Source organism: Sciurus carolinensis, chromosome 6 (genome assembly GCF_902686445.1).
Source record: "Sciurus carolinensis chromosome 6, mSciCar1.2, whole genome shotgun sequence".
Lineage (NCBI taxonomy): Eukaryota > Metazoa > Chordata > Mammalia > Rodentia > Sciuridae > Sciurus > Sciurus carolinensis.
Window position 1 is genome coordinate 134,127,744 of NC_062218.1, and position 27,883 is coordinate 134,155,626.

The window sequence follows — 27,883 nt, forward strand, 5'->3', positions numbered from 1 at the left end:
GTTGTGGATGGAAAGCATGACTTTATTGTATTTGTTTATTTTTATGTGGTGCTAAGGATCAAACCCAGTGTCTTAAACGTGCTAGGCAAGCATTCTGCCACTGAGCTACAGCCCCAGTCCCCACTTCTCTTTAAAAATAAAATTTATTTTGTTTTTAACATTTTATTTTGCAGACTGTTTCTTCTCGTGCCTGATCCTTAAATGATAATGTGCACAGGACCTTCATTCTTTTTCACTAATGTCAAATCCCCAGGTAACCCCCTCCATACTCAGGCCCTAAGCTGACAACCTGGCACAGAACTGGCACTCTTTTTATTTTTGGTCACGCTGTGAGCTCTGCAAATGCTAACACACGCTCTATCACTAAGTTACACACCCGGCCCAGGCACTCAAATATTTATTGAGTGAATATTTAATATATCTTCCTCTTTTGTGTCTTACCTTCTCTCCTCTGCTCTAGACTTACATCTTCAGTTGTAAACCGGGAATCTCCATGTAGAGGTCAGATAGGATATACTCCAAGCTGGGTTCTCTTCCTCTCTCCCTAAATCCACCCCTTCATCTGGTGCTCCTTTTTTTGGATGTTGACAGACCTTAATTTTATTCATGTATTTATATGTGGTGCTGAGAATCGAACCCAGTACCTCATGCATGCTAGGTAGACGCTCTACCACTGAGCCACAACCCCAGCCCCATCTGGTGCTCCTTGACTTGATGCATGGTTCAATTCCTGTCCTCTCAGATGACTGGGCACTGATTCTACCTTCCAAATCTCTCTCCAGTGAGACATCCATATCATTCCCATCTTAGTTCAATTCCTTGTTTTTTAAAAACCTATATCACTGAAATAATTTCAAGCTGATTTCTATTTCCTCTCTGATCTAGCTCACCCTTTATCATGTTATCAGAATGATCTCTATAAAACACACATCAAAACCATTTTAAAATCCTTAAATCCCCATTGCTTACAGATAAAGTTCAAATTTCTTAAACTGGCACAAAATGGTCTGTTTGATGTGATTCTGATTAAGTTCTTCATGTAATCCCCTGAAATTCCCTTGAGGCCCTTAAACTGCACTACTTTCAGGACTAAGAATATACTCCCCAGCCTGGCAACCTCTACTAATCTTCTAAGATTTAGCTCAAACATCAGTGTTGTCATATTTTCCCCCCAGACCATTTACTCCACACCAGCTCAAGTTCCGTATTCTGGCTGGGTGCAGTGGGCACATGCCTGTAATCCCAGCAGCTCAAGAGGCAGAGGCAGGATAGTGTGTTCAAAGCAAAAGTGAGGTGCTAAGCAACTCAGTGAGGCCCTATCTCTAAATAAAATACAAACTAGGGCTGGGGATGTGGCTCAGGGGTCGAGTGTCCCTGAGTTCAATCCCTGGTACCCAAAAAAAAAAGGTTCCTTGTTCTATCTTTAGTGCTCTAGTAATACTCTGAACATAATACGGATTCCACATACATGGTAAAGACTTGTGTCATTCCATAAATATTCACTGACCTGCCTCTTTACATTTCTCCCCATCCTGGGAGGATAAAAGCATTGCCCTTTTCATCCCCAATGCTAAGTCAATATTAGCAAGTTACAGGCACCAAGGAATGTTCAAGGAATTAACCCCCCTACTTTTCCCACCACTCCCCTCAGGGTCACTGGGTTCTTTAGTCTCATGAATATGTGTGTTTTTGTTTCATGACCCCATCCATAGTAGGAAGTAGAACTAGTTCACTTAATTTTCACAACCACCTGTGGGGTTAGTGCTGTACTATTACACCCATTTCAAGATAAAGACATTAAGGCATAGAGAAAAATTAAACAATTTGGAATGTATGTTCTGAACCATGATTTGAATACAGATCTGTCTGACACAAAGCTGTTTTCCAAAGTACAACTTACAAGATTCCTTTAAATGTGTCTCTTTCACCTCAAAACTTCTTAGTGCCATATCAACTCTTTTCTTTCCCTTTTCTTTAAGATGAAACATCTCTCCTCACAAAGATTAACTCCCTTCAGTTGCATCTTTTTATTCTCTATGGACCTGCCTCATCTGACACATTCCCCTTCAAATTCTTTCTCTCCCCACCTCAAAAATAACTTCCATCTGTTTTGTTCTAGAGTAGTAGTTCTCCAATTGTGGTCCCAGACCAGCAGCATCAATTCAGCATTACCTGGCAATGCTCATTTTCAGACCCTCATGCAGATGGTTTCACTGAGTCTGAAACTCTGGGATGGGGTCCAGGGAGGTTTTAAAAAGTCTTTTAGGTGACTGTGATGCATGCTGAGTTTGTGAGCCACTGCTGCAGTGGAAGGTTCTTTCAAACTTATGTTTGAATCAACCAACATCACCCTATGTAAATCTATGATTACACAAATGGTATGCCTTTACTCCATGTACAAACAGAGAAACAACATGTATCCCATTTGTTTACAATAAAAAAAAAAAAAAAAACTTATGCTCAATTTTAATCCTAAAACACCCCAAACAAAAATGCCTCCCAAGGCTGGGGATATAGCTCAATTGGTAGAGTGCCTGCTTCGCCTGCACAAGGCCCTGGGTTCAATCCCCTGCACCACAAAAAAAGAAAAATGCTTCCCAAGCATATTCTGTACCTCAGCCACTTCTGTCTTACTACCTTGTCACGAGCTTCTCTAAGAGCATCAATCACTCAGTATTCTCAAGTTAGAACATTCAATGACTTCTAGAACCCCTTCAATGAGCTGGGCACCTTAATCTCCTGAACAGACAAGAAAACTAAAACTCTTGACAGTTTAAATGACTTGTCCAAATGGATCTGAGAGTTAAGTCCAGCAATTCTTCTTTTTCCATAAGAAGAAAAAATTCAAATATTATCAAATGTAGCAGAGAGTAATAAAAATTAAAATGTACTAAAGATGTCAAGACAGACTGATTCAATAATAGAGCAGTAAATGCAGAAAGCAGATTGTCAGAGACCAGAGAGAAAGCAAAGGCAGGGCATCTCCACCCCAACACACATACATATAACTCACTGTAATGCAAAACAGCATCTAAGATTTAGGTGAGCAAACTGTAACTGTAATAAGGGTAGTCTTCTCTTTTCTTCTGATTATAAGTGACAGTGAGGTAAGAGTTCCACAAATGAGAAAGGACATTAAGAAGTGTCTAATAAAGTGTTAAATTCAACTTAGGCCTTAAGCAGCTTAGTGAGCCCTTTCTCAAAATAAAAAATGGGGGAAAAAAAAAAAGGGCTGGGGATGTGGCTCAGTGGTTAAGTGCCCCTGGGTTCAATCTCCAGTACAAAAAGAAAAAAAAAATTTAAATAAACAGGTAAAGCTGACTTTAATAGTTTATTTAACCCACTGTATTATCATTTTACCATGTCATCAATATTGAAAATGTGAAAAAAAAATTTAGCACCAAGTTTTCAAAATTCAGTGTGTATTTTACACTTCTAACAAAGTCGATGTGGCTTAGGCCACATTTCAAGCACTTAGAAGACTTACCTGGCTGGTGGCTCCTTAATGGACAGGGTAGTTCTATAAATTAGCCTTAGATATAAACACTGAAAACACAAGAAAGTACCCTACAATCTGCCACCTGGTTTGGGCGACAGGTTCCTTACTGCTCATAAGGTCCAATACACCAGGCAACTTTGTCCCCTGCACAGACTTCTTCCTCACCTCAAATAATCTTGCCTTTCCTTTCTCCTTTTAGTAAACTTCTTATTCTCTATTTGATTCACTCAGCAGGAATCTACTGGGAGCTAACTCAGCCAGCCAGCCACTATCTAGGCCCTAGGGATACAGTGGAGAACAGACAAAACCCTGGCCCTCCTGGAGCCTCCATCCTTGCTGGGGAGTACTCCTGAGGAAATATAAAGCACATAAAGAGAGGGAGTTTGTAGGATATATGATTTTAAATCAGGATCTTAGAAAAGGCCTTACTGAGAATGTGAAGCTTGAGCAATAAAATGTAGACATGAGGGTAAGTCACACCAATACCTACTGAAGAAGATTCAGGTGGGATGGAGGGATGAGCTATGCAAAGGTTGGGTGGGAGAGTGCCAGGTGTTTGCCTATTAGCAAGTAGCCAGGAAGGATGGGGCAGAGAGAAAAGGAGCAAAGAGCACAAAGACATGGTGTCAGACTATAGGGCCTGGTGGGCCCTAGGTAAGGATTGGCTCTTCCCTCAGTGAGATGAAAAACCTGTTCAGTGATATAAGTAGAGAAAGACCATTTTGGGTACAGAACAGACTGCAGGAGGCCTAGGGCCCACAGGGATTACCACTTAGGTGGCAGAAATCCAGGCAAAAGAAATGATGGGTACTGGGGTTGTGGCTCGGTGCTTACCTAGGTATGTGTGAGGCACTGGGTTAGATTCTCAGCACCACATATAAATAAATTAATAAAATAAAGGTTTATCAACATCTAAAAATACATTAAAATCTTTTTAGAAATGATGACTTAGACTGGAGTGGCAGTGGCAGAGGTGAGCAGAAGTGGTCAGATTCTGGTTGTGTGTTGAAGGTTGAGCTGGCAAGACTTGCTGATGGACAAGAGTGGGTTGGCCTGAGGATTTCTGGGAGAAAAGTGTCTCTGACAGACTAATGTGTCAGGGACACTAGAGTGCAGTGAGAGAGATCGGGGGCAGCAGATGATAGCAGAAAGGTCCCACTCATTTGTATTGTCTTAAAAAGGCTGTGGATGCATGGGGTAAAGGATAGAGGTAAGCAGAGAAGTGGTTTTACCAGAAGCACAGAGTTCTGTGGGCATCCCCTGGCACTTGACAGCAGAGGGCACACAGTGCCCATCCTGAAGTTTCCTCAGTTTCCAAAGGTGACTGCAGGGTGTGCCACTAACTCTCCCTAATGCCCACAGCTTTTTGTGCCACCTTCTAGTGTGGCACATAAAACACACACACTCCACTGGTGGCCAGTCTCTAAGCACTACTACTAAGCTACTCCACTAGCTCTAAGCACAGGGGTGCTCTCACACCTGTTTTTCCAGCACCCAACATGGGCCTTGGCTCATAATTGTTAATCAAGAAACAGATCCTGAATTCTGCCTGTTGATCAGAACTGACCAGTTTGCCAAACCATAAAGAACTCCATGGTTCTTTAGGACTTCTGACAAAAGCTCATACCTGATTAGCAGAGGCAATCAGAGCATTAAAAACAGCAACAAAATGGATAAACACTTAAAAAGAAATCTCTTCCTGCAAGAGGATATACAGGTGACACAAATCTGTAACCACAGCAACTTGGGTAGCTGAGGCAGGAGATCGCAAGTTTGAGGGCAGCCTCAGCAATTTGGTGAGGCCCTAAGCAAGTTAGCAAGACTGTCTCAAAATAAAAAGGGCTAGTGATATGGCTCAGTGGCTAAGCACCCCAAGGTTCAATCTCTAGTACCAGGAAAAATAAAGAAAGAAAGAAATCTCCTACCAATAAGAACTATAATTTATATTAAGCACCTCTTCTGTGCCACACAAAACAACCCCAGGGAAGGAAACCAAGACTTAGAAAGAGTAAACAGAGCCAAGAGGAAGAGAATCACAAGTAATTGTAGCTCAGAAGCAATGTCAGGGGTGTGTGTGTGTGTGTGTGTGTGTGTGTTGTGAATGTGGGAGTGACAGTTGTTCACATTTTATCCATACTTAAAGGCACAAGTAAAGAACATTTGAGAGGGCATGAGCTGGCAGCACCCACGTGCAGCTTCATAGATCCAGGGGTAGCTCCTTGCCTACCATACAAAAGAATGGTGTGTGTGTGTGTGTGTGTGTGTGTGTGTGTGTGTGGTGTTTAACATTTTTTTAGTTGTAGATGGACACACCTTTATTTTATTTATTCATTTTAATGTTGTGCTGAGGATCGAGCCCAGTGCCTCACACATGACAGGCAAGCGCTCTACCACTGGGCCACAACCCCAGCCCCACACATAAGTTTCTTAACTCTCCACATAATGACTTTTGAAGGTTGCATGCATGGGCTCAAGTTGTAACCACACATCTTAAATTTTCTCCAATAAAAATGTTCAGATAAAGCCAGGCATGGTGGCACATGTCTGTAATCTCAACTACCCAGAAGGCTAAGGCAGAAGAATTACAAGTATGAGGCCAACATGGGCAACTCAGGAAGACACCGTCTCAAAATAAAACTTACAAAGGGCTGGATGTTAGGCAAGGAGGTGTACTCCTATAATCCCATTGATTAGGGAGGTTGAGGCAGCAGGATCACAAATTTGAGGACAGCCCGAGCAACTAAGTGAAGCCCTACCTCAAAATAAAAAAAAATTTTAAAGGATAGGGATGTAGCTCAGTGGTAAAGTACTCAGATTCAATCCTCAATGTGTCAAAAAAACAAAAACAAAGAAAAACAAAAAATACAGAGCAGGGGATGTAGCTCAATGGTAAAGACTTGCCTAGCATGTCCCTTGTCTTGTGTTCAATTTCCAATACTTCAAACAAACAAAAGTTGGAATAAAAGTGTAGAAAGGCTAAACTCTCAAGTCGAACTGGACACCTGACAACTTGTGGCAGAAACTATAAATGAATCAGTACATTAACAGTACACCTGAGACAGGTCTCCAAAGGGCTGAATGAAATACCTTTGTAGATTTGCAGCTGTAAATCGGCACTGGATTTGATGTCAACATCACTACTCCTCTACAGGCTGCCCTGGCAATGTCACCAGTAATGCCCACAAGGTTACATGCAATTACTCAGCAACCCAGAATTTGGCAAAGGGTCTTCTGACCAGAGCTCGGTTTCTAAAAATTTAGAAACTCTTAATTCATCCCTAACTCCTCCTACTTCCTCCTAAACTCTCGATCAACCACCATATCCTGTTCATCTTACCATCCAAATATCTCTGGAATCTGGCCTTTTCCTCTGTTCCCACAATGTCACTTTCTAGCTCCTCCTCCTCATTTCTTGTCTATACCAATAAAACAGCATTTTAATTGGTCTTCTTGCTGCCAGTCCTTCTCTAACACCTGAATGCACTTTTCAATTGGCCCTCTAACACTACTACAGAGATGATCTAAGGCATAAATTTATTCATGTTTTACCACTATTTAAATTCTTTAAGTGGCTCTCTATAGCACATGGAAAGAATCAAGTACAAGTTTGTATCCATGGTATGTGATGATTGATTTTGTGTGCCCACTTGACCAGACTAGGGGACGGACAGCTATTTGGTCAAACATTACTATGGACTAACATCTGAATTGCCTTCCCTAATGTGGGTGGGCCTCATTCAGTCAGACCTGAATAGAACAAAAAAATCAGAGGGTACTCCAGGAATGACTGATTTGTGCTGGGATAGATTTTTTGCTTTTAGACTCAAACTGAAATATGGGCTTTTCCTGGGTCTTAAGCCTGTCAGCATTCGGGCTGGATCTACAATATCTTTTCTTCTGATTCTCTGTCCTTTGAACTTGGATTGAAACTATACCATTGGCTCTCCCGGTCTCCACTTGCTGACTACAGATTTTGAGATTTGTCAGCCTCTATAATCATGTGAACCAACTTGTTTATTATAAGGATATATACTTCTATACATATACATATCCTAATTGGAGAGCTCCTCTAGAGAATGCATGGCTTTTATGATTTGGCAAATTTACCTCTTTAGGTTTACTGCTCCACACATCCTTCTCACCCTAAATTGTCCTTTGCAAGTATAGTTTTTGTTGTGGAAAGTATCATATATGTATAAATAACAGTGAAGATAACAATAAAATGATCACCATGGGTCCACTGCTAAAGTTCAGAAACAACAGCCTTAGCACAATACTTCTTCACTGGGTATGGAAAGTATGTGTCCAGGACCAGCAGAACTGGCATAACCTTGGTGGTTAAAAATACTGAATCTCAGCTGGGCATAGTGGCACATGACTGTAATCCCTCCTACTTGGGAGGCTGGGCAAGAGAATCCCAAGTTTGAGGGCAGCCTAGGCATCTAAGCAAAATCTGTCTCAAAAATAAAATACCAAAAGGCTGGGCACATAGCTCAATGGTAGAGCACTTGCTAGCAGGTGTGAGGCCCTGAGTTCAATCTCCAGTACTAAAAAGGAAAAAAAAAGAAAAAAAAAAAAGTTGAAGGTCAACTTTCCCCAGCCCCCTTATACTGCATTTAAACAAGATTTTCAGGAGACTCATGTGAATGTTAAGTCCCTGCATCCTCTCTCTCTTTACATTCTCCAAAAGATAACTGAAGTCCTGATTTGGGGTTAACTGCTTTAGTTCTACCACTGTTATGTTATCTATCCCAAACAACACTGGCTAGTTCAGAAAACAGAGGAGAAGAGCACACTATAAGGAGAGAGTAGCCTGCCTTCTCTGAAAGGAGACTCCAGAGGAGGTGAGTGGGTCAGTCTCCAGGTTGTGGCTGAATTCCACTTCTCTGGGAATTGACAAGGCCTCTTCTGGGGAAATCATTAGTGAGATCATAAGGGAATATTGGGAAACATACAGTTTGGCAAAGCTGGGTTCTTGACAAGGCTGAGGTGTGAACCAGGTTCTAGACAGCAGCAGAAATATGTTCAGAGGGAGAGGGCTGCTTCATTTTTTCTACTTCTAAGCTTACCATGGCTTACCTACAGCTCTGGGAAGAAAAGTCAAGAACTTTCTTTAGTGATATGCATATCCTCAACAGAGCAGGAGGGGAGAACATCAGCATTAGGTCAAGACAAGTGAAGTGCTGCTGAGAACTTGCCAAGCTTTCTTGGGTACTGTCTTTGGGTTAAAAAGATGGCTCAATGGAAGTAGGGGGCCTTGGTGATTGATGACAGTCTACCATTTGGATCACACTGCTACAGTATGAGTCAGCTGCCCTCCACTTCTGGAGAGCTGTAATGTTGGGATCACTTTTCCTAGTTCTCCATGGGATTCCCTTGTCCTTTCTTCTGTGCTGAGTCTCCTCTTTCCTGTATCTCCAATCTTACTCTTGATGGAGCATATTTTCTAGTACTTTTTAGAAAAACAGTATGTGTTAGCTTAATCTTTCAAAACATTTAATCTTCGAAAATAATTTTCTTCACTATCCATTCTTGTTGAACAGTTTGGTTAGGTACCTTCTGCACTGTAATCTAATTTTTTTATTTTCCACCTATTAACAGGATTACAGGCATGCACCACCACACAGGCTACTTTGTACTTAGCTTTAAATATTCCAGAAGCTGTGCATGGTGGCACAGCCTATAATCCCAACTACACAGGTAGCTGAGGCAGGAGGATAGTAAGTTCAAAGTCATCCTGGGCAACTCAGCAAGACCCTGTCTCAAAAATTAAAAGGGTCAGGGCTGTAGTTCAGTGATAAAGAGTGTCCCTTGGTTCAACCCTCACTACAAAAAAATAGGATAAAGTAAAAAGATAAAAAATTAAAAAAAAAAAAAAAAATGGCTTGAGACATAGCTAAGTGGTAGAGTACCTACCCAACATGCACAAGTTTTGGGTTCAAGTACAAGTATGGAGGTGGGGAGAATCCCTGACAGATTGAAGTCCTCAAGTAAACCAACAACAGAAGGAAGAAGTGAATCCCTTTACAGGGACACCATAGAACCAATATCATCAGGACAGTTCCAGGCTTCACATCTGAAATTGTCAAGAACGCTTGAAAAACAAATTACCACTGAGTGCAGTGGCATATGCTTGTGACACCAGCTACTTGGGAGGCTGAGACAGGAGGACTGCTTGAGTTTGAAGTTTAAGACCAGCCTGGGCAACACAGTGAGGCAGTATAGTTCGGAGACAGATAACATGAGGGTGGTAGAACTATGAAGACCTTGTCTATAGCAGGGATTGGCCAGACTACAAATCAGTCTGAACACTGGCTGCCTTGGTGATACAATTTAGGCGTCAGTTTATCTTCTGGATGGAGCCAGCCTTTTCTGCACATTTTCCCCAAGCTGTTCAGGATCTTCTTGAGCTCTGTCACTTGGGAGGTTCTTTGGGTCAATCTGCTTTTCATGCTTTGGCTCACAGATCTTGCTCTTTCTTTAACTTTCCATGGATCTCTTCCACAGAGAGGAGGGGCTCTGACACCTCATTGATGATCTTGGTGGCTGTATTATTACCTGTGGCCCTGATATATTTGTAAAACTGATTCTCTTTGCCTCTTGATTCACAGCATAACTTTATAGGTTCTATTTTAATGGTGGTTGGTGAGAATGTGACATCTCTGTCTTTGAGGTCTTGGTAAAATTTCCCATTTAAGAAATACAAACTTCTCAGTTTCCAGGTCTCAATGCCTGGCTGCCTGGCAGCACTCTCAAGAGCCAGCATCATTTCCAGCCCATGCATGGCCCTCTTCTCTGCCACCCTTTTTTCTTTGTTTTCTGGGTGAATTTCATTATGTATATTTCATAAAATCTATATTTTAAAAATTTCCATGACATCGTTCTCTGAATTTAAAAATTCTTTGTAGTTTTCGTTCTTTCTCTTTTTTGTGGTGCTGGGGATTGAATCCCAGGGCCTTGTGCATGCAAGGCTGACACTCTACCAACTAAACTCTATCCCCAGCCCTAAAAAAAAATTCTTGTTCTATAAATACAATATACTGTATTCTCCTGTCAAACTAATATTTCATTGGCCAAAGCAAGTCGTACAGCCAAGCCCCAAATCAAGGGCTGAGAAAGTGTACTCTGCCTACTATGAAGCCATGGCAAGCACATGGATGCATATCATGACACAGAATGAAGAACTGACATCAATCGATTAACCAAACCCAACACAATTAAGGGCTCTGACATTCCCATCCACTGTAAATTATTTTATCAGTCAGGTGCAGTGGTGTACACCTGTAATTTCAGGAACTCAGGACTTTTTTGAGTCAGAAGGATCACAAGTTTGAGGCAAGCCTAGGCAACTTAGGGACACCCTATCTCAAAAAATATAAAGGACTGAGGATGTAGCTCAGTGCTATCGTTGAGTGCCCTTAAGTTCAGTATAAAACAAAAACAAAAACAAAAACAGTTGGGGTAGGGTGGGAGAATCAGTAGGTAAGGAGATGTAGAGTTAAAAAGTACTCCCCTGTAATTCTGATATATATGTGCCCGTCTACCACAGTGAGTGTCTTTGATTGAAAATCACTGGTCTATACCAAATAAAAAAAATTTTTTAAATTTATTTTTATTATTATTGTATACAAATGGGATACATGTTGTTTCTCTATTTGTACATGGAGTCAAGGCATACCATTTGTGTAATCATACGTTTACATAGGGCAATGATGTTTGATTCATTTTTTTTCCCTTCCCAAATAAAATATTAACCTGCAATTTATTTCTTTAAAAAATATAATTTTTAGAGTTCTTTTACATATATTATCTCATCTGCAGAAGCTAATGGCACAGTGGAAAGAGCTAGACTTTAGTTTGAATCCTAATTCTACCACTTAGATGGCAACCTTGGCAAATTAACCCATGAGTCTGTTTAATCTTGTAAAACTGGGCAAATAATATCTACTATGTAAGACTCCTATGAGGATTACATGACAACAAAACTACTTACAGGTGTCTTTTCTTTTTTGTTTTGCTATATTAGGGACTGAACTCAGAGCCTAGCATACATTAGGAAAATGACTTACTACTGAGCTACATTCCCAGTCCTTTTTTAAAATTTTTAAAAGTCTTGAGACAAGGTCTAAGCTGACAGGCTGGACTTGAACTTGTGACCCTCCTGCCTCATCCTCTGGAATAGCTGGGATCACAGGCATGTGATTTGATTTGACTTCAAAATTACTCTAACTTTGGGCTGGGGATATGGCTCAGTGGTAGTCACATGGCATGCAAAAGGCCCTTGGTAGAATCCGCAGCAACACATAAAAACTCTAATCTTTCTAATTTTATTAGTATACCTTAATTAAGATACTCATAATTTTGTTAGAAAATTTTCAGGGCATATGGTTTATAAAATAGTTTCTAATTTAAAAAAAACTATGGTCAAAAAGGTTAACATAAAATGTACCATTTTTATCTTTTAAAATGTACAACTCTACATACATTGTTATTGCTAGAATTTCTTCATCTTGTAAAACAGAAACTCTATACCCATTGAACAACTCCTCTTTCATCCCCTATCCTCAGACCCCAGCAACTACCATTCTACTTTGTTTCTAAAAGTTTTGAGTAGTTTAGGTATCTCATATAAGTGGAATCACGCTTATTTGTCTTTTCATGATGGGTTTAGTTCACTTAGCAAAATGGCTTCTATCATGGCATCCATATTGTTGCAAATGACAGAATTTTCTTCTTTTCTGAAGGCTGAGTAATATTCCACTGTACATATATGCCACATTTTCTTTATCTATTCATTTGGCGATGGACATTTAGGTTGCTCCCACCTCCTGCCAGTGTGAACAAAGCTGCGATGGGTGTGTAAATCAGGGTACACAGTCTTACTGCTACCAATTCTACTTCTTTTTTTGTATTTTTTTCTCTTTTCACATTTTTTTATTGGTATCTTATAGTTGTACATAATAATGGAATTTGTTGTTACACATTCATACATGCATACAACATAAATATATAATTTGGCCAATATCACTCCCCAGCACTTCCCTTTCCTTTCCCACCTCTCTCCCCTTGGTCCCTTTCTTCTACCAATCTACCAACTCTATTTCTGAAACTGTCCTAGATTAAAACTATGTAGTTTCTGACTCCCTGTTCAGAGCCCCTTCCATAATAATACTAACATTCATTCAACAGATGTTTGCTTATTGACTGCCAAATATGTGGCAGGTATAGAGTTGGGCAGACTCTTGGCCTTGCCCTCAAATTGCCAGAAGCCTAACAGAGGGTAGCAAAACACACAATTAAAGCTCAGTGTGTGGCTATTCTGGCAGAAAGGTTAAGTACCTAGCTCAGCTCCAGGAGAAGGCGTGTGGGCATGATTCTAAGTGGTGAAAAATGTTGGACATAAGAGGGGGGAAAGGTCATACATGTGAATAAGGCACCAAGTTTAAAGTTTTAAATTCAATTTTCATATATTTTTGTTGTAGAGAAATATGTTAGAATGATCAATAAAAAGATTTTCATATTTGGGGGGGGGGGTAACCAGGGATTGAACTCAGGAAGCCTAAACCACTGAGCCACATCCCTAGACCTACTTTGTATTTTATTTAGAGACATGGTCTCAACTGGTTGCTTAGTGCCTTGCTTTTGCTGAGGCTGGCTTTGAACTCGCAATCCTCCTGCCTCAGCCTCCCAAGTCACTGGGATTACAGGTATGTGGTGCTGTGCCCAGCAAGATTTTCATACGTATTATGTTAAAATAAATCATATCATGTGGGGTAAGTACAAAAAATGTAAGTTCTAAGAGAAAAATGAATGATTTAAAATTTCTATTAAAGAAAAACAGGGACTGGGGTTGTGACTCAGTGGTAGAGGGCTCGCCCAGCACGCAGGAGGCTCTGGGTTCAATCTTCAGCACCACATAAAAACAAAATAAAAGGTATTATGTCCACCTACACTAAAAAAAAAAAAAAAAAATTAAAAGAAAAACAGAAAAGCATTCCTAAATGACTGATGAAAGACAGCATATCACCAAGATATTCACTGGCTATATTTTAAAAATGATGTAACTATTTTATTTTTAATTGTTAATATTTATAATTCTCTGGAAGCTACATCCTCTGCAACTATAAATAGCATTTTAAAATTTCTCTTTTAAAATAGTTCATATTAAGTATATGTAGCATTTGTAAGGCTGTGTTACATAAATATCTTATTTATTATTTATTTATTTATTTTTATTTTGGCAGTGCTGGGGATCGAATCTAGGGTCTTATACATGCTAGACAAGCACTCTACCACAGTGACACATCTCCAGCCCCTCATTTTTATTTTTTATTGAGAGAGGGTCTCACTATGTTGTCCAGGTTGGTCCTGGTCTCAAATTATCCTTCTGAGTAAGTACTCTACAGGCATACAGTATCATATCTGGCTGAATTTCTTATCTCATACATTTTACTTAATAAGCTGAATTATGGTTTTAGTATACAACTAGTCAACAAAATGCATTATAGTCTCTGATAAGTTTTAAAACTTTGCATGAAAAGTCTTAGATGTCAACTTAAAAACATGAGGGGGCACAATAGCCAGATTGTGGAACCAACCTAGATGTCCTTCAATTGATGAATAAATAAACTGTGGTATATATATACAATGGAATATTACTCAGCCATAAAGAATGATAAAATTATGGCATTTGCAGGCAAATGGATGAAACTGGAGAATATCATGCTAAGTGAGATAAGTCAATCTCAAAAAACCAAAGGACGAATCATATCACTAATAAGTGGATGATGACACATAATGGGGGGTGGGAGGGGTTGATGTTAGGGTTAGAGTTAGGGTTAGGGAGGGGGGCAAGAATGGAGGAAGGAAGGACTGTTTAGAGGGAAAAGAGGGGTGGGAGGGGTGGGGGAAGGGAAAAAATAACAGAATGAATCAAACAACATTATCCTATGTAAATTTATGATTACACAAATGGTATGCCTTTACGCCATGGACAAACAGAGAAACATGTATCCCATTTGTTTACAATAAAAAAAAAATAAAAATAAAAAAATAAATAAATAAATAAAAGGCAATCTTTACATCAAAATTTATATTAATAGGAAAGGAAATGTCCTTTTTTAAAAGGAGACCAATTAATAATCTGTTTGACAAAATATTGTAAGCTGTTCAATTATATGTATGAAATGTCATCCTATGTCAAGTAGTTATGTAATAATATTAAATAAGAATAATTAGAAAAAAAAAAACATGAGGGGGATTCAGCGTTTCAAAATTATTTAGTATAAAAACCCAATCTCAAATATGCAAAAGGCTTTTCATGATCTTATACCTACCTTTCCAACTTCATCTTCCAGACTTTAAACTCTAAATTAAAAGAACTACTCACTATCATAGTTTGGTGCTTTTGCTTAATTTCCCTAAGGAATCAAGGGCATATCAGCATATTAAAGGTTTGGAAATGTCCTAAAGAAATTATTAAAATTTGTTTAGTCCAGTTTCCTCCAAATTTGTTCCACTACAGACCTTTTTTTTCCCCCCAGTGCTGGTGATCAAACCCAGGACCCCCTACATACTAGGCAAGCACTCTGCAACTCTAGCTGCATATATCCTAGAATTCTTTAAATAACCTATGAAATTAGTATTCCATGATAACCTTTGGAAAAAGCATCTCAATAAATCTTAAGACCCTTCAATCCCCAGCACCACAGGAAAAAAAAAAAAAAAAAATCTTAAGACCCATCTTAAAAGTCAATTCGTGTTTTTGGTACCAGGGATTGAACCCTGGAGCGTTAAGCTTAACCCCTAAGCCATATCCCCAGCCCTTTTTTAATATTTTATTTTGAGACAAGATCTTGCTAAGTTGTATAGGGCCTTATTAAATTGCTAAGGCTGGCTTTGAAATTGTAATCCTCCTACCTCAGCCTCCCCAGTCACTGGGATTACAGGCATGCTGCCCTGCACCCAGTCAAAAGTCAGTTCTTTAAAGTCTTCCAGACTTCACCCAAAAGGCATCCTTTCCCAAATATTCCCAATGTGTGCTCCCTGTTAGGTTCGGTGATATAGATCCATTATCTGCCACAATTTCTGGCTCCCAGGAGGAGCTCAACTGAAAGTTGGAAATGAAAGAAAAGCAGTAGTTAATTTCCAGATTTTTAGTTTGGATTACTGGAGTGAGGAAAATACTCAGAAGAAATAAGATGTCATAGGAAAAAGGAAGTACATTCAAATATATAGGAAATCACATAGAAATGGCCAGGAGACAGTAGGAAAAATGGATCTGGACTAGAGATTTGAAGAATCTTCTTGTACATGAAACCATAATAGAATCAATGATACCACCCAGAAAAAAATATTGAATGAAAAAAGAAGATAATATAGTTGCTCAGGGAACCTTAAGACTTTAAAAATGTTAAAGAAAGTTTCCAAAGCTGAAAAGCTAGGAATTCCTCTTTACTACTTACTCCCCTCTCTCTTGCCCCCATACCCAAGCCAAACTAGTTCAGCAACTAAGCCCTGTGACCTTTACCTTAAGGAGTTGTCTAAAATCTATCTCCTTATCTCCACCGCCACAAGTACCACTAGACCCAGGCTTCAGATCACCAATGAGACAAAACCAATACAAAAGCCTTAACTGCATCCACTCTTGCCCACACCAACCCCAGACATGATCTTCTTTTGTTGTTGTTCTAATTAGTTATACATGACAGTAGAATGCATTTTGACACATCACACATAAATGGAGAATAACTTCTCATTCATCTGGTGGTACATGATGTAGAGTTACACAGATCATGTAATCATACAGATACATAGAGTAATAATGTTTGATTCACTCTACTGTATTCCTGTTCCCATGCCCCCTCCCCTCTTTTACTCTCCTCGACACAAACATGATCTTTAAAAACACACCAGCTAAGGGTTGGGGATTTAGCTCAGTGGCAGTGCGCTTGCCTAGCAAGCACAAGGCCCTGTTTGGTCCTCAGCCCTGAAAATAAAAACAAAAACAAAAACACACACACCAGCCAGTACCAGAATATCTTCAAAAATATGTCAGATCACATCCCGTTTCTGCTTCAGATTCTGCTACTTCTTCCCACTGCACTTGACATGATCCTTGTTCACCCACCTCCGATGCCAGTTACCTACCAGTCATACTGCTCCAGATGCACTGAACTTCTTTCTATTCTTCATGGAAGCTCAGAAGGTTCCTTTCTCAGAGACTTTGTGCTGGTGGTTCTAACTGGAATGTTCTTTCTTAAGACTTTTCAGCTAACTGATGGCCTCCCATCGCTCAGGTCCAAATTAAGACAGAGCATCTTAAACTGTCACTGTCAGTCACTTGTTATCAATCACTCTTTTAACCTTTTTATTTAAAAAAAAAAAAAATTTAGATGTTGATAGGCCTTTATTTTTAACTCATTTATTTATATGTGGTGCTGAGAATTGAACCCAGTGCCTCAAACATGCTAGGCAAGTGCTCTACAACTGAGCCACAACTCCAGCTCCCCTTTTTAACTTTTGCTCAGCATTTATAACAAAATTATTTCTTTAATATTATTGATCTTTTTCTCCCGAGTTTTAATTTGTCTTGCTTGCTCCTATATCCCTAGTGCCTAGAATACTCTGGTCCATAAGAGGTGCTTAAATATTTGTTGCAGGAACTAATAAGGGACAGTAGGATGGAGACTGAGGGGGGAAAAGGTGGAATGAAAATCAGAAGAGAACAGCAGCTAAGAGAAGACTCTTATGAAAGATGTCAAGAAGAATGATGATCAAGAAATCACTAAATTTGGCAATTCCATCCTTGGTGTTGAGAGGGCAGTTTCAGAAGGGTAGAAGAGGTAGAAGGCAAATTACAACAGGCTAATGAGTAAATGGGAAGTTCAAATGCCAAGGGCAAAGGGAAGGAAGACTACAGAATACTATTTTAAGAGCAAGAAAACAAAGAACTTGTCAGTATGGAGGATATTTGTGCACGTTTTCAAGCTGAGGAGAAAGACTCAGAAGGAAAGGAGATACTAAAGATGCTAGTCTGCTAAGACAGGGTCCCAGATGTAGGAAGAAATGAGATGGAATCTTAAAGCCAAAAAAGAGTTGTCTTTAAAAAAAAAATCCCACATGATGACATTATGTTTTTATGTTCAGAAATATGTACTCCCTGGAAATAATTTATTCCATAATTCTTATATGAGTTTAACCTACAAAATCATGATTAAACTGTACATACATTTTTAACTCTTAAAAGGTACATACTGCAGTATTTGCAGTTACATACTCAGGAGGTATGCATCTGCAGGTGGTTCAGAGAACAAAGGGTAGAGAAGGAAGGAAAGGGAGGAATTTTGCAAATGATAAAACAAATGGGGCACAACAGTGACAGCAGATGAATTTAGGTAAAGGGTATGCAATATTTGTTGTACTATTTGTGTAGCTTTTCTCTAAGTCTGAAATTATTTATAAATAAAAGGTTAAAAAGAGAGAGAAATTGCACATATTTAAAACTAAGTAGGGAAAGCAACTTCCATGATGAATGGTTGGCATGCAACTGTCAAATTTCTTTGTCAACCATACCAATCACTTGGTAAGTTCCTCTCTGCTTAGCAGCAGAACTCTAACAATAGTTGATAAAGAGACTGGGAATAAACCTTTATAGCATTTTACTACAGAAAGAAAATGCTCAAGTAAATGTAAAGTTATTTTCACTTACCAAATGAATGTTTGCATAATTGGGTGGATAGTTCTGTATAACCCAGCATTCCCAATAAAAAGAAGTCAATCTTGTCATTAGAATACTATTTGTTTTCCAAGAGCGCAGAGTATAAATAAAATATAAGAGGTTCACTCCTTAAAAACTAGGACAGAAAAAAATCTGAAGCACTGTTCCTGATTCATGTCTAACAGAGCAAGAAGATGGTGGTTAAGCCTTTGCTCTGTGTGTGTGTCTGTTGGGGGGAGATGGATCTCCCAAGAAGAAAATATAGTAACCTCAGGGGAAGGTAAACTCTTATTTGTAATATCTAACTCCTTTTAAGTCATACAAAAGGTTTGCCAATTAGGTAACTTTGGCTATGAAATGACCACCTCACAATACTACAGCACACTTTAGAAAAAACATTCCTTCTATAAGGAATATTAATGAGATCAAATACACATACAGAGTTGTCAGAAAAAACAATGAGCTGGACTGGTGGTGAATGCTTGTAATCTCAGCTACTGGGTAAACTGACATGGGAGGATGGCCAAGTTCAAGGCAAACCTCAGCTACTTAGCTGAGACCCTGGGATGTAGCTCAGAGGTAGAATGTCTCTGGGTTCAAACCCCAATACTACAAAACAAATAAGCAAACAAAAACAACACAATGATTACCATCTTTCTATGCAAAGCTCTGCTCTCCAAGTTAAAAGTCACAGGCAAGAATTTTCTCTGCCTCTTGAACTAAAGGAGCCACAAAACTGGAAAACACCACTGTTTTCTTAGTGATACTTATCTCTGGACCCCATTCCAAAGCTAAACAGCTCAGCTACAATCACTTGGAGCCTAAAGTAAAAAGGGTTCCTTCTCCCAGAAGAAAAGAAAGAACAGCACTACCCGCTGTAAAGCGTAAATTCATGAAACTCCTTGGTCAAGGTTTAATGTGATAGGACATCAACCCAAGTCAGCATATCTGATCAGGTTCTAACACCCAAAGGAATTACTTGCAAGACAGATACAAGTTCTAACACACTCCAAATTAATTTCTCTTCAAAAATTGGGTGTGCACCCAATTTCCCTCCAGAGATTCATATATGTGTATGTGTGTATGTGTGTATGTGTGTGTGTGTGTGTGTGTGTGTGTATGTGTGTGTATAACATCGAGAAACAGAGGTTCTAAACTCAGCCTTAAACAGAAATGGAATTACTATTAATATACTTTCTAGGGGGTGTTCAAGGCAACTATTTGAATGTAAAACTGATTTTTTTATAGGCTTTCATTATTACTTCATTTGGAATGACCACCCATCATTCTTAAGTCTCAAGAATTATTAGCAAAGGTGGTTCTGGAAGTTAAGCGATTTTGCTCATTTGAAGTTAGATTACTATACAAACAGCATGGAGTTTAATATTAAGTCACTCAACAAACACATGCTGAGGGTCTAAGATGTATACAGGACTCTTTTAACACTCTCTGCCTTCAAGAGTTTACAGTCTAGTTGGCAAGATATAAAATGTGACTGAAGTGATATGTGACTATGTGCTAAAAATAAATAACCTAGATAATACATTTCCTAAAGGTTTTGAAAGCAGATTCTGACTGCTGTGGGTTACGGTGGTCAGAAACTAGCTTTAAAGGAAAGGAAGGAGGTGAGCTAGGAGTAGCAGGAAGGCAGAATTCTGAATGGTGTTGAAGAGGGTCCTGCGGGCAGCCTTTCAGTTTATGAAATACTTTCATATCCATACTCATTTATTTTGAATTTAACAAGAACCCTTATAAAAAGCCCAACATATTTCCAATTTACAGGCAAAAAAAAAGGAGGATGAGAAGAATTAATTTAGTTGAAACCTGGATTTGAATCCATATACTCTGTCTTCAAGTCCAACAGCAGAGGCTAGTGTGGGAGAGAATGAGACAATAACTCAACCAAAGCAGAGGATCTGTAGGGGACATGTAAAGATGGGTTAGGTCAGACTGGTGCCAAAGATACGCCAAAGAGACTGAACTTCATTCCTTCAAGCAATAAAAAGATTCTAGCTTTTGCGGGGGTGGGGGGAGCCTGAAGACCTAATAGTTAGGAAAGAATAATACTATAGCCCAAGTGAGAGAAGATAAAGGCCTGAATTAAAAACACACTGAACAAATTGGATTAGTAACAATTGCTTTAAGCTTTAATACCAAGAAAACAACAACAAAAAAAAAAAACAAAATCTTTGTCTCCTTTCTATAAATCTGTTTCAGGAAGAAAAAAAATTCTGAACGATAAATTGCTGATTATAATATCTACTGAGAACACAAAGGGCATAACAATTTGCCAGCTATCTAATATCATCGGAGATATTAAACAACTCTTGTTAAGTTAAAACTGGAATTGTCCACAATTTCAGTATTCCTAAACAAGGTCTACTTTCATGCAACCTAATGAACAGCACTATGATTTTACTAAGGTTTTCCACGACTTTTTGATTTTCCATTCAGAAGCAGTTTGATTTGGTCAACTGTAGGCCGACTCATTTCCATATTAAAGCCCTTGACTCTGCTTATAGCACAGGACTTTGCAAAGAGCAAAGATTCAATTAACACTTGCAGAATAAATGAGGTTAGGCCTACTGTACAGGAGTTCTCTACATCACAGGCAACTCGAATGCTAGCCTGTTCCAAAATAAATTTCTCAGTATTTCAGAATCAAATGTGGAAGAAACCCTTCCACCAAACATTCTTCAGCCTTCCCGGTCCAGGCCCCCTGCAAAGTCCTCCAGTAATGTTTTCCAAAGTAATGCCACAGTGCCATTTCCCGAAGATGACAACCGCACAGTTCCCTGCCATGTTACCCTCCCTGAAGCCAGACCCAGGAGTTGCGGGCGCACGGGGAAGTTTCCCAGAGGCCCTGTCCGCGCCCAGGGAGGTATTTTCGGGAGAATGAGCTGCCGCCGAAACCAGTGACTGCTCTACTTACGGCTACGGGACGGCCGTGCTCCGGGCCGTCGGCAGCGTCCAGGCGCTGAGTCGGGGCTGGCGCGGCGGGCGCCGGAGCTGGAGCGGACGCTGGGGCCGGAGCCGCAGTCGGCGGCTGTCGGTGCTTGCCGGCACGCTTGGCCTTGGCCTGGATGCAGCGCTGGTGCAGGGCGAAGGTGTGCTGGCGCTCGAGCTCCAAGCGCTCGGGCGACACGGCCTCGTAGCGGGCCTCGCAGGTGCTGTGGTGGCGTCGGCACAGCTCGATGCGCCGGCGGAGGCGCTCCATAACCGCGCTGTGCCGCGGCAGCGCGAACTCCGCCATGGGGCAAGTGGGCAGCACCATGGGCCGCGGGCTGAACGGGCCAGGCCCGGGGCCGGGCCTCTCGGGGCCGGCTGGCACTGTGGGCTTCCCTCCCCTCGGCGGCCCCGGTACGCCTCACGGCCGCGCCATGCCCCCACGGGCCGCGGAGCGCACTCGCGCGCAGCGGCGGATCTTCCTTCTGCTCCGCTTGGTCCAACCCCCAGTCGGCCTTCGCTGCTCACCTCAGGCCTTGGCCTGTCCCCTCCGCCCCGGCCCCATTGTTTTCCGCGCCGCCGCCGCCGCCATCTTAAAATTGTTTTCGGGGCTCTCGGAAGAGGGCGGGGCCCCGACCGGCGACCTCACGCGTCACGGGCGATGAACAGGAGCTCCGACCAATCAGAGGAAGAAGAACCGGCCGCGGAAAGGCGTGAGGATGAGGACGTATGAGGTGCGCTTGGTCTCCCGAGCGGTATTTAAAAGGAACTCTCAAGCGAGGAACTAAGGGTAGCCCTGGGGCGGGTCGCAGTCGAGACCCGGCCACCTATGACTGACGGGAGTCCAAACAACAGGAGACAGATCTCCTGAATACCGCCCTCTGAAGATAGGCCTTTCAAGATCTCCGAGAAAAGCGGGGTAAATCCAACAAGTGCTTAACTACCTAGACCCAGAAGTCCGCCTGGAAGTATGGGACTTCACCATTTCCTCTTTGAAATCGGTTGGGTAAACCCTCAGTAACCACGCTATTTCAACTTCAGCCGTTTGCTTACATCCAACTCGTAATTGGTCAGAATAGTCCATCAGTGACCTGGTAGAGATTTCCTCCAGCACCATTCTGAATCATTGGGACTGCCAATTTCCCCTTAATAGAAGTCTGAAGACGTTTCAAGTACAGAGCAGAAGAGGATGTAGAGTCAAGTCCAGCCCCATTATTGGGGACTGGAATTGTAAAGGATTAGTTCAATACATCGGGAGCCTGGACTGCGAATTTTATTCTTAAAAGATGATTTAGGTCATAGTGAGGCACACAACAAAATGCAACCAAAATTTGGCTCCAGTAATGTAACTAGTAGGCAGAGGGGGAGTAGGTACTGTAAGGGGGTGAGGAAGGGAAACAGAAGCAATGAAATGTTAATACTACTAGTTGGTGTGGGGGGAAATATTAGGAACACGTACTGGCACCCTAATTGCTAAAAAGATTACATAGGAGATGCCAGGAGCCTGTAGATTTTAAGACACTTTTTTTTTTTTTTTTTTTTTTTTTTTTTTTTTTTTTTTTTTTTTTTTTTTTTTTTTGCGGTGCTGGGGATCAAACCCAGGGCCTATGTGCTTGCAAGGCAAGCACGCTACCAACTGAGCTATCTTCCCAGCCCTTAAGACACTTTTAACAGCTCAAACATTTATTATTTTTATTTTGTTTGCACTACTGGGGATTGAACCCAGCTCCTCCAGCGCTCTACCACTGGAGCTACACTCCCAGCCCCCAAAAGGTTTCTTAAAAAGAAAAAAATAATAGCAACTAGGAGCACTGCATATTTTTACTTCAGTAAGCAATCTAAAAGTTTAATAAGCACATGAAATACCCTTGGCATTACTTTAGAAAATACCTCAACTATGGAATCTGATTCTGAACAGATTATTTTCCAATAAAAATTTTAAAAAAGTTTAACGGGCCCCATAAATCTTAAAGATTATCTATAAATTACCAATAGCACCCCCACCTTATACAACAGAACCTAATGAACTGAACCACAACTGGAAAAGAGGAGCTAAGAGCTAAATAAAAATAAGATTGGATCAAACTCATGTCATAATTATTTCACTGTTCATTACAATTTCCACATTTTAGCAAATTCTCACATAGTAAGTAGCCAATGAAAGAACAACCCACAATTGAAACAGTAAAACATGCATGGAAGGTTATTATGAAGAAGTTGAGTCAAGCAGACACTTAGCACAGGGACTTTAATGTAACACCATTTAGTAACATGACAGTTTGAAAAAGGTGAAGAGTACTTTGTGGATAAGAAAAATGGAGGAACACATCTGATAGAGAGTGGGCATTTTACAATGGGACAGGTAACCAGCATGGAAAATCCAAATATAAGTGCTTTTTTAAGAGCTGAAAACTGCTGGTCATTCATTAATGTGGCAAATATTTAACCAGGAAGCTGCACCTTTAAAAACTGAAAGGAAAAAAAAAAAAAAAAAAAAAAAAAAAAGACAAGAAAAGGTATTTTGTTTTGAAGAAATTTTGCTGAATAACCCTGGAATACAATGAACACTAATGATTTAAGCCTGTCATTTCACAGCTTGGTAGAAAGTTGGATGTAGGCATGAAATACAATGTCAATAGAGAATGAAGGTGGCAGATTTCTGGAAATCCAGTGATCCCCACACATTTACTTCAAGGAGAAATCTGCAGACATATTTTCAGGTCTTGCTAAGTAACTGTTTATTTGCACTCAATACATTTGGGAAAGTCTTTTCTATAGCTAAGGTCTCTGTGAACAAAGAACAACAGCACTTAATAAAGCACTCAACAGGAAGAAATTTAAAAAATGCATCCCAACCTCAAAAGAATTTAAGGGAATCAGTATGGGGTGAGGGACAAAATAAATGGATACAACCTTCATCTTTTACAAATATAGTCCCTCCCCAATATCTCCCTTATATAAACACCGTGGAGTGTTTATACAGTGTTTATATATTCAGTGCAAAGAACAGTATCAGTATGATTGAAACACCTCTGAAGAATAAAGCTGAAAAACATCTTTCTGAATACATTTCAGTGTGGTGTAATAGTGATATTATTATACTGTAGTGATGGGGGAGAGGCTCAGATAGCACCCATCTGTATTCCACATGGGGGAAAAAAAACCCTAAATTCACTTTTGAAAAAAATTCGTCAAGCCACATTAAAGAAAAAAAAAATTGAACAGGGCTGCTTTATTGTGTAAATGTAAGACAACAGTTACATAAATTGAAAATGAAGACTTAAAATATTTTACAAAAATCAGGTAGCTCATGCTATATGTCACTCCTCCCATAAATACTTTTAGCCTGTGTTCAATTACAGTCAATTCTGAATTGGCCCGCCTTTGGATTTGACTTCTAAAATCTTTACACAAAGTAAAAGACATGGATAAAAATTAAAGTCTGTATTCTATCCTGCATTTTGACCCTGGAAAGGTGTGGGTCTGCTTTAAAAAAAAAACAAAAAACAAAAAACAAGAAACATACACCTAATCACAACAAAGCTTAACACTATGCAGAGCTTTATAATAATTTTCAGCAACAGACGTCAAGCTGCTCTGTGAAGAAAATGCATAGCAGAGGAGAAAGCTGGGAATTAGGGGAATTAGGTAAGGAAAACAGTGTCAACACAGTGGAACAATGATGGAAACATCTATTCTGGAGCTCACATGCCCTGCCAGAGTTCCTTAAAAAGCCACCTGCTCCAGAAGGTCAGAGCCCAGAGACTCCCTGTGTGTGCAGTACGAATGCCCAAGTTTGCATTAAGCCACCTCTTCCACTAACTGCAAAGCTGTCTGGGAACTGAGCAGTTCCAAGAGCAACAGAACACATGCACTTTATGGTCTAACCAACATCAAGTGAAAGGCTTTTTTTTTCTTTTTGTATGACTATTTTTAATACAACTTAAACGGAATCTTTATATAAATTTGGGCTTCCATCCAATCCCTCTCTTCAATTTCCTTAGGAGGAATTGAGTAATGGAAGCAAGCAAAACAAAATTATAACCACAAATGACTGCACTTTAAACATGATTATCAATTTTAAGGGACAGAGACACTTGAATGTTTTCTAATACCAAACTTTAAAAAAATTTTTGTTACAAAAAAATGCAATTCATCCCCACAGCATTTCTAAATGTTGGTGTTATTTCTGCATGGACAAATTAATATATTAAATTAAGCCAATATTTTAGACTGACAAAATTCTATCATTCTATTAAAAAAAAAAAAGCTTGTTTTAAAACAAAACAAAAATACAAGTTAGTTGTTTCATGTTACATTTCACAACCATTATGTTAAATGTTGTCTTTTCTACAGAAACAGGGTCCTTTATGTCACAACTGCAATTATTTACTGCTAGATGTTTAAAATTACATGGACTAGTGTTCAGCTGGAACCTGTGGATGGTGATGTCTTGAGGTTTTCTGAGTTTCAACCTAAGGTATACCAGGTCCTCTCCTAGGACCACACACTTGCAAGGGAAGGGGAGGGAAAGAAACATCACATATCAAGTTCTTAAGATTGTTTCACTCTCTTCGTGGCTTTCTGTTTCTCGGTGATCTGTTCAAAATTTCATCCTCCTATTGGTTGAAAAGAAAAGAAATTCACTATAATTAACACATTTAAAAAGAAATATAAATATTCATTAAATTTCCAAGATTAGCAAGGTTAATTTTATAACCCATTTGAGGTTTTAAAGAAAAAAAAAAAAGGAAAATGATTAGAAACCACTGACTGCCCAGAGGTGGGATTATATGTATTCTACTTTTGTCTCCCCTCCCCCCAAAACAGGTACTTTGCTCAATCAAACCCATAAACATTTTCTGTAAAATGGATCAAACACTGCTTTTTACATGTTGTCTTGCTTAATCCTAAGCACTTGGTCCCATTCTGAGGATTCAAAAGAAAACTGAAGATAATCAAACTAGGTTACAAGTCTAGTGATCTTTCTACTCTATCACAATCTTAAGATTGTAAATCAGACAGGCATGGTAGCACATGCCCATAATCCTAGTGGCTTGGGAGGCTGAGGAAGGAGGATCATGAGTTCAAAGTCAGCCTGAGCAACTTAAAAAGACTGTTTCTAAATAAAATATAAAAAGGGGCTCAGTGGGGAAACCCCCACTAGGTTTAATCCCAGGTACAAAAAAAAAAGAAAAGAGAAAAGACTGTAAATTACTTGGGCTGGAATGTGGCTCAGTGGTAGTACACTTACCTAGCATGCATGTGGCATCCCCAGTGCCACGAAGGAGGGGGGAAAAATTGTAAATCACTCTATAAAACCTTGCACACCTGTAATCCCCGTGACTGGGGAGGCTGACAGGAGGATTGCAAGTTTGAGGTCAGCCTCAGTAATGTGGCAAGACCCTGTCTCAAAATAAAAGACGGCTGAGGATATAGCTCAGTGGTTAAGTAGCTCTTGATTCAATGCCCCATACCACAAAAACAAACTACTGCCTTTTACCAACTAGCAACTTTTCATCACATGAGGCAGTTTGGGGACTATAAAAAAGCAGGTGAGACATTGTCCCTACCTTCAATATCTGCATTCTAATTGAGACAAAACATGTCCATTAAAAATATAAACAAAATACAAATAGCATTAAACTATCAACAATAGGAAGGCAGAGATGTAGTAGCTAAAAAAAAAAAGAACTGGAATAAGGTTTTGCTCAGTGGACCAGACTCAAACCCAAGAGGTCTAGGAGAAGGGACACTGGTAAGCGAAGATGCAGACAGAGACTATTCTCTCTCCGCTACCCCCATATCTCCAATGTACCACAAAATCTAGATCCAGAATCCCAAGTACTTTACGCCCTTCTGGCATCCTGGCTCAGAGTCACTGCAACTCTCCTGGAAAATTACAGGAGCCCCTAATTTGGTCTCTAGGATTCCCTGTAGCCTAGAGAAAACACAGCAGTCATAGTAATCAGATCCTGTTATACACACACACACACACACACACACACACACACACACACATATATATATATATATATATATATATACCTGTGCTCAAATGTCCACAATGGCTGAGCATTTCACTAGAAAGAAAAGCCATGTTCATAATATGACCTAATGACCTATAAGGCCCCACATTATCTGTAGCCTTCTCTAACCCCTTTTCTTCACTCCCTCTTTAACTACTGGCTATTCTTGTCTTTTGGACTGCAGTTTTACGCCTTGGTATTGGACATTCTCTGCCTAGAATGCCCTTCTTACTGACATCCTCTCTTTCAAGTCTCTGCTCAAATGTTATCTTTCCAATGACAAGCCAACTGGCTTCCAGAACTTCCACTACCTTTTCCTGTCTTAACTTTTCACAGCTTATCTAATATACTGTCATTTACTTTCTTCTAATATCTACTGCTTATTGTCTGTTTCCCCTGCACCAGAATTTAAGCTCCCCAAAGCCAAGGTTCTTTGTTTGATTTACTGACAATGCTTGGCACATGAGAGACATTCAATAAATACATTAAATGAATTAATTAGTTAATCTATGGACAAAGCAAGAAAGTTTGGAATGCAGTGATTTGTGCAAGAAATGCTTTTGAGGGCCCAGTGAGGAGAGGGAAGACAACAATGTTAAATAACTTGGAAGTTCCCACCTTAGAAAGCATTTTATTTTTTCTCCTTTACAACCTTCTACTTATTTCAGAAAAATACTTTTGAGATTCAGA

The 27,883-nt window shown here is 39.9% G+C and overlaps 2 protein-coding genes across 8 annotated transcripts in view; both read right to left on the minus strand.

The window, feature by feature from the left end:
- Positions 1 to 22,221, minus strand: part of Maml1 (mastermind like transcriptional coactivator 1) — a 44,482-nt gene extending 22,261 nt beyond the window's left edge. For all 4 annotated transcript variants that reach the window (XR_007109183.1, XR_007109181.1, XR_007109182.1 and 1 more), the window contains exon 1: positions 21,151 to 22,221. Coding sequence is in view for 1 of the 4 variants with exons in the window: in XM_047556605.1 (XP_047412561.1) it covers positions 21,151 to 21,492 (342 nt within the window). In the remaining 3 variants the exon portion in view is untranslated. The remainder of the gene's footprint in view (positions 1 to 21,150) is intronic.
- A 2,144-nt stretch (positions 22,222 to 24,365) lies between these two features.
- Canx (calnexin) overlaps positions 24,366 to 27,883 on the minus strand; it is a 31,349-nt gene continuing 27,831 nt past the window's right edge. For 3 of the 4 annotated variants that reach the window (XM_047556607.1, XM_047556606.1, XM_047556609.1), the window contains one exon: positions 24,366 to 25,783. In XM_047556607.1, the coding sequence (XP_047412563.1) occupies positions 25,730 to 25,783 (54 nt within the window). In that variant the 3' untranslated portion in view covers positions 24,366 to 25,729. Of the gene's footprint in view, positions 25,784 to 27,212; positions 27,248 to 27,883 lie in introns of all 4 variants that reach the window. The other variant, XM_047556610.1, reaches the window with a different exon arrangement.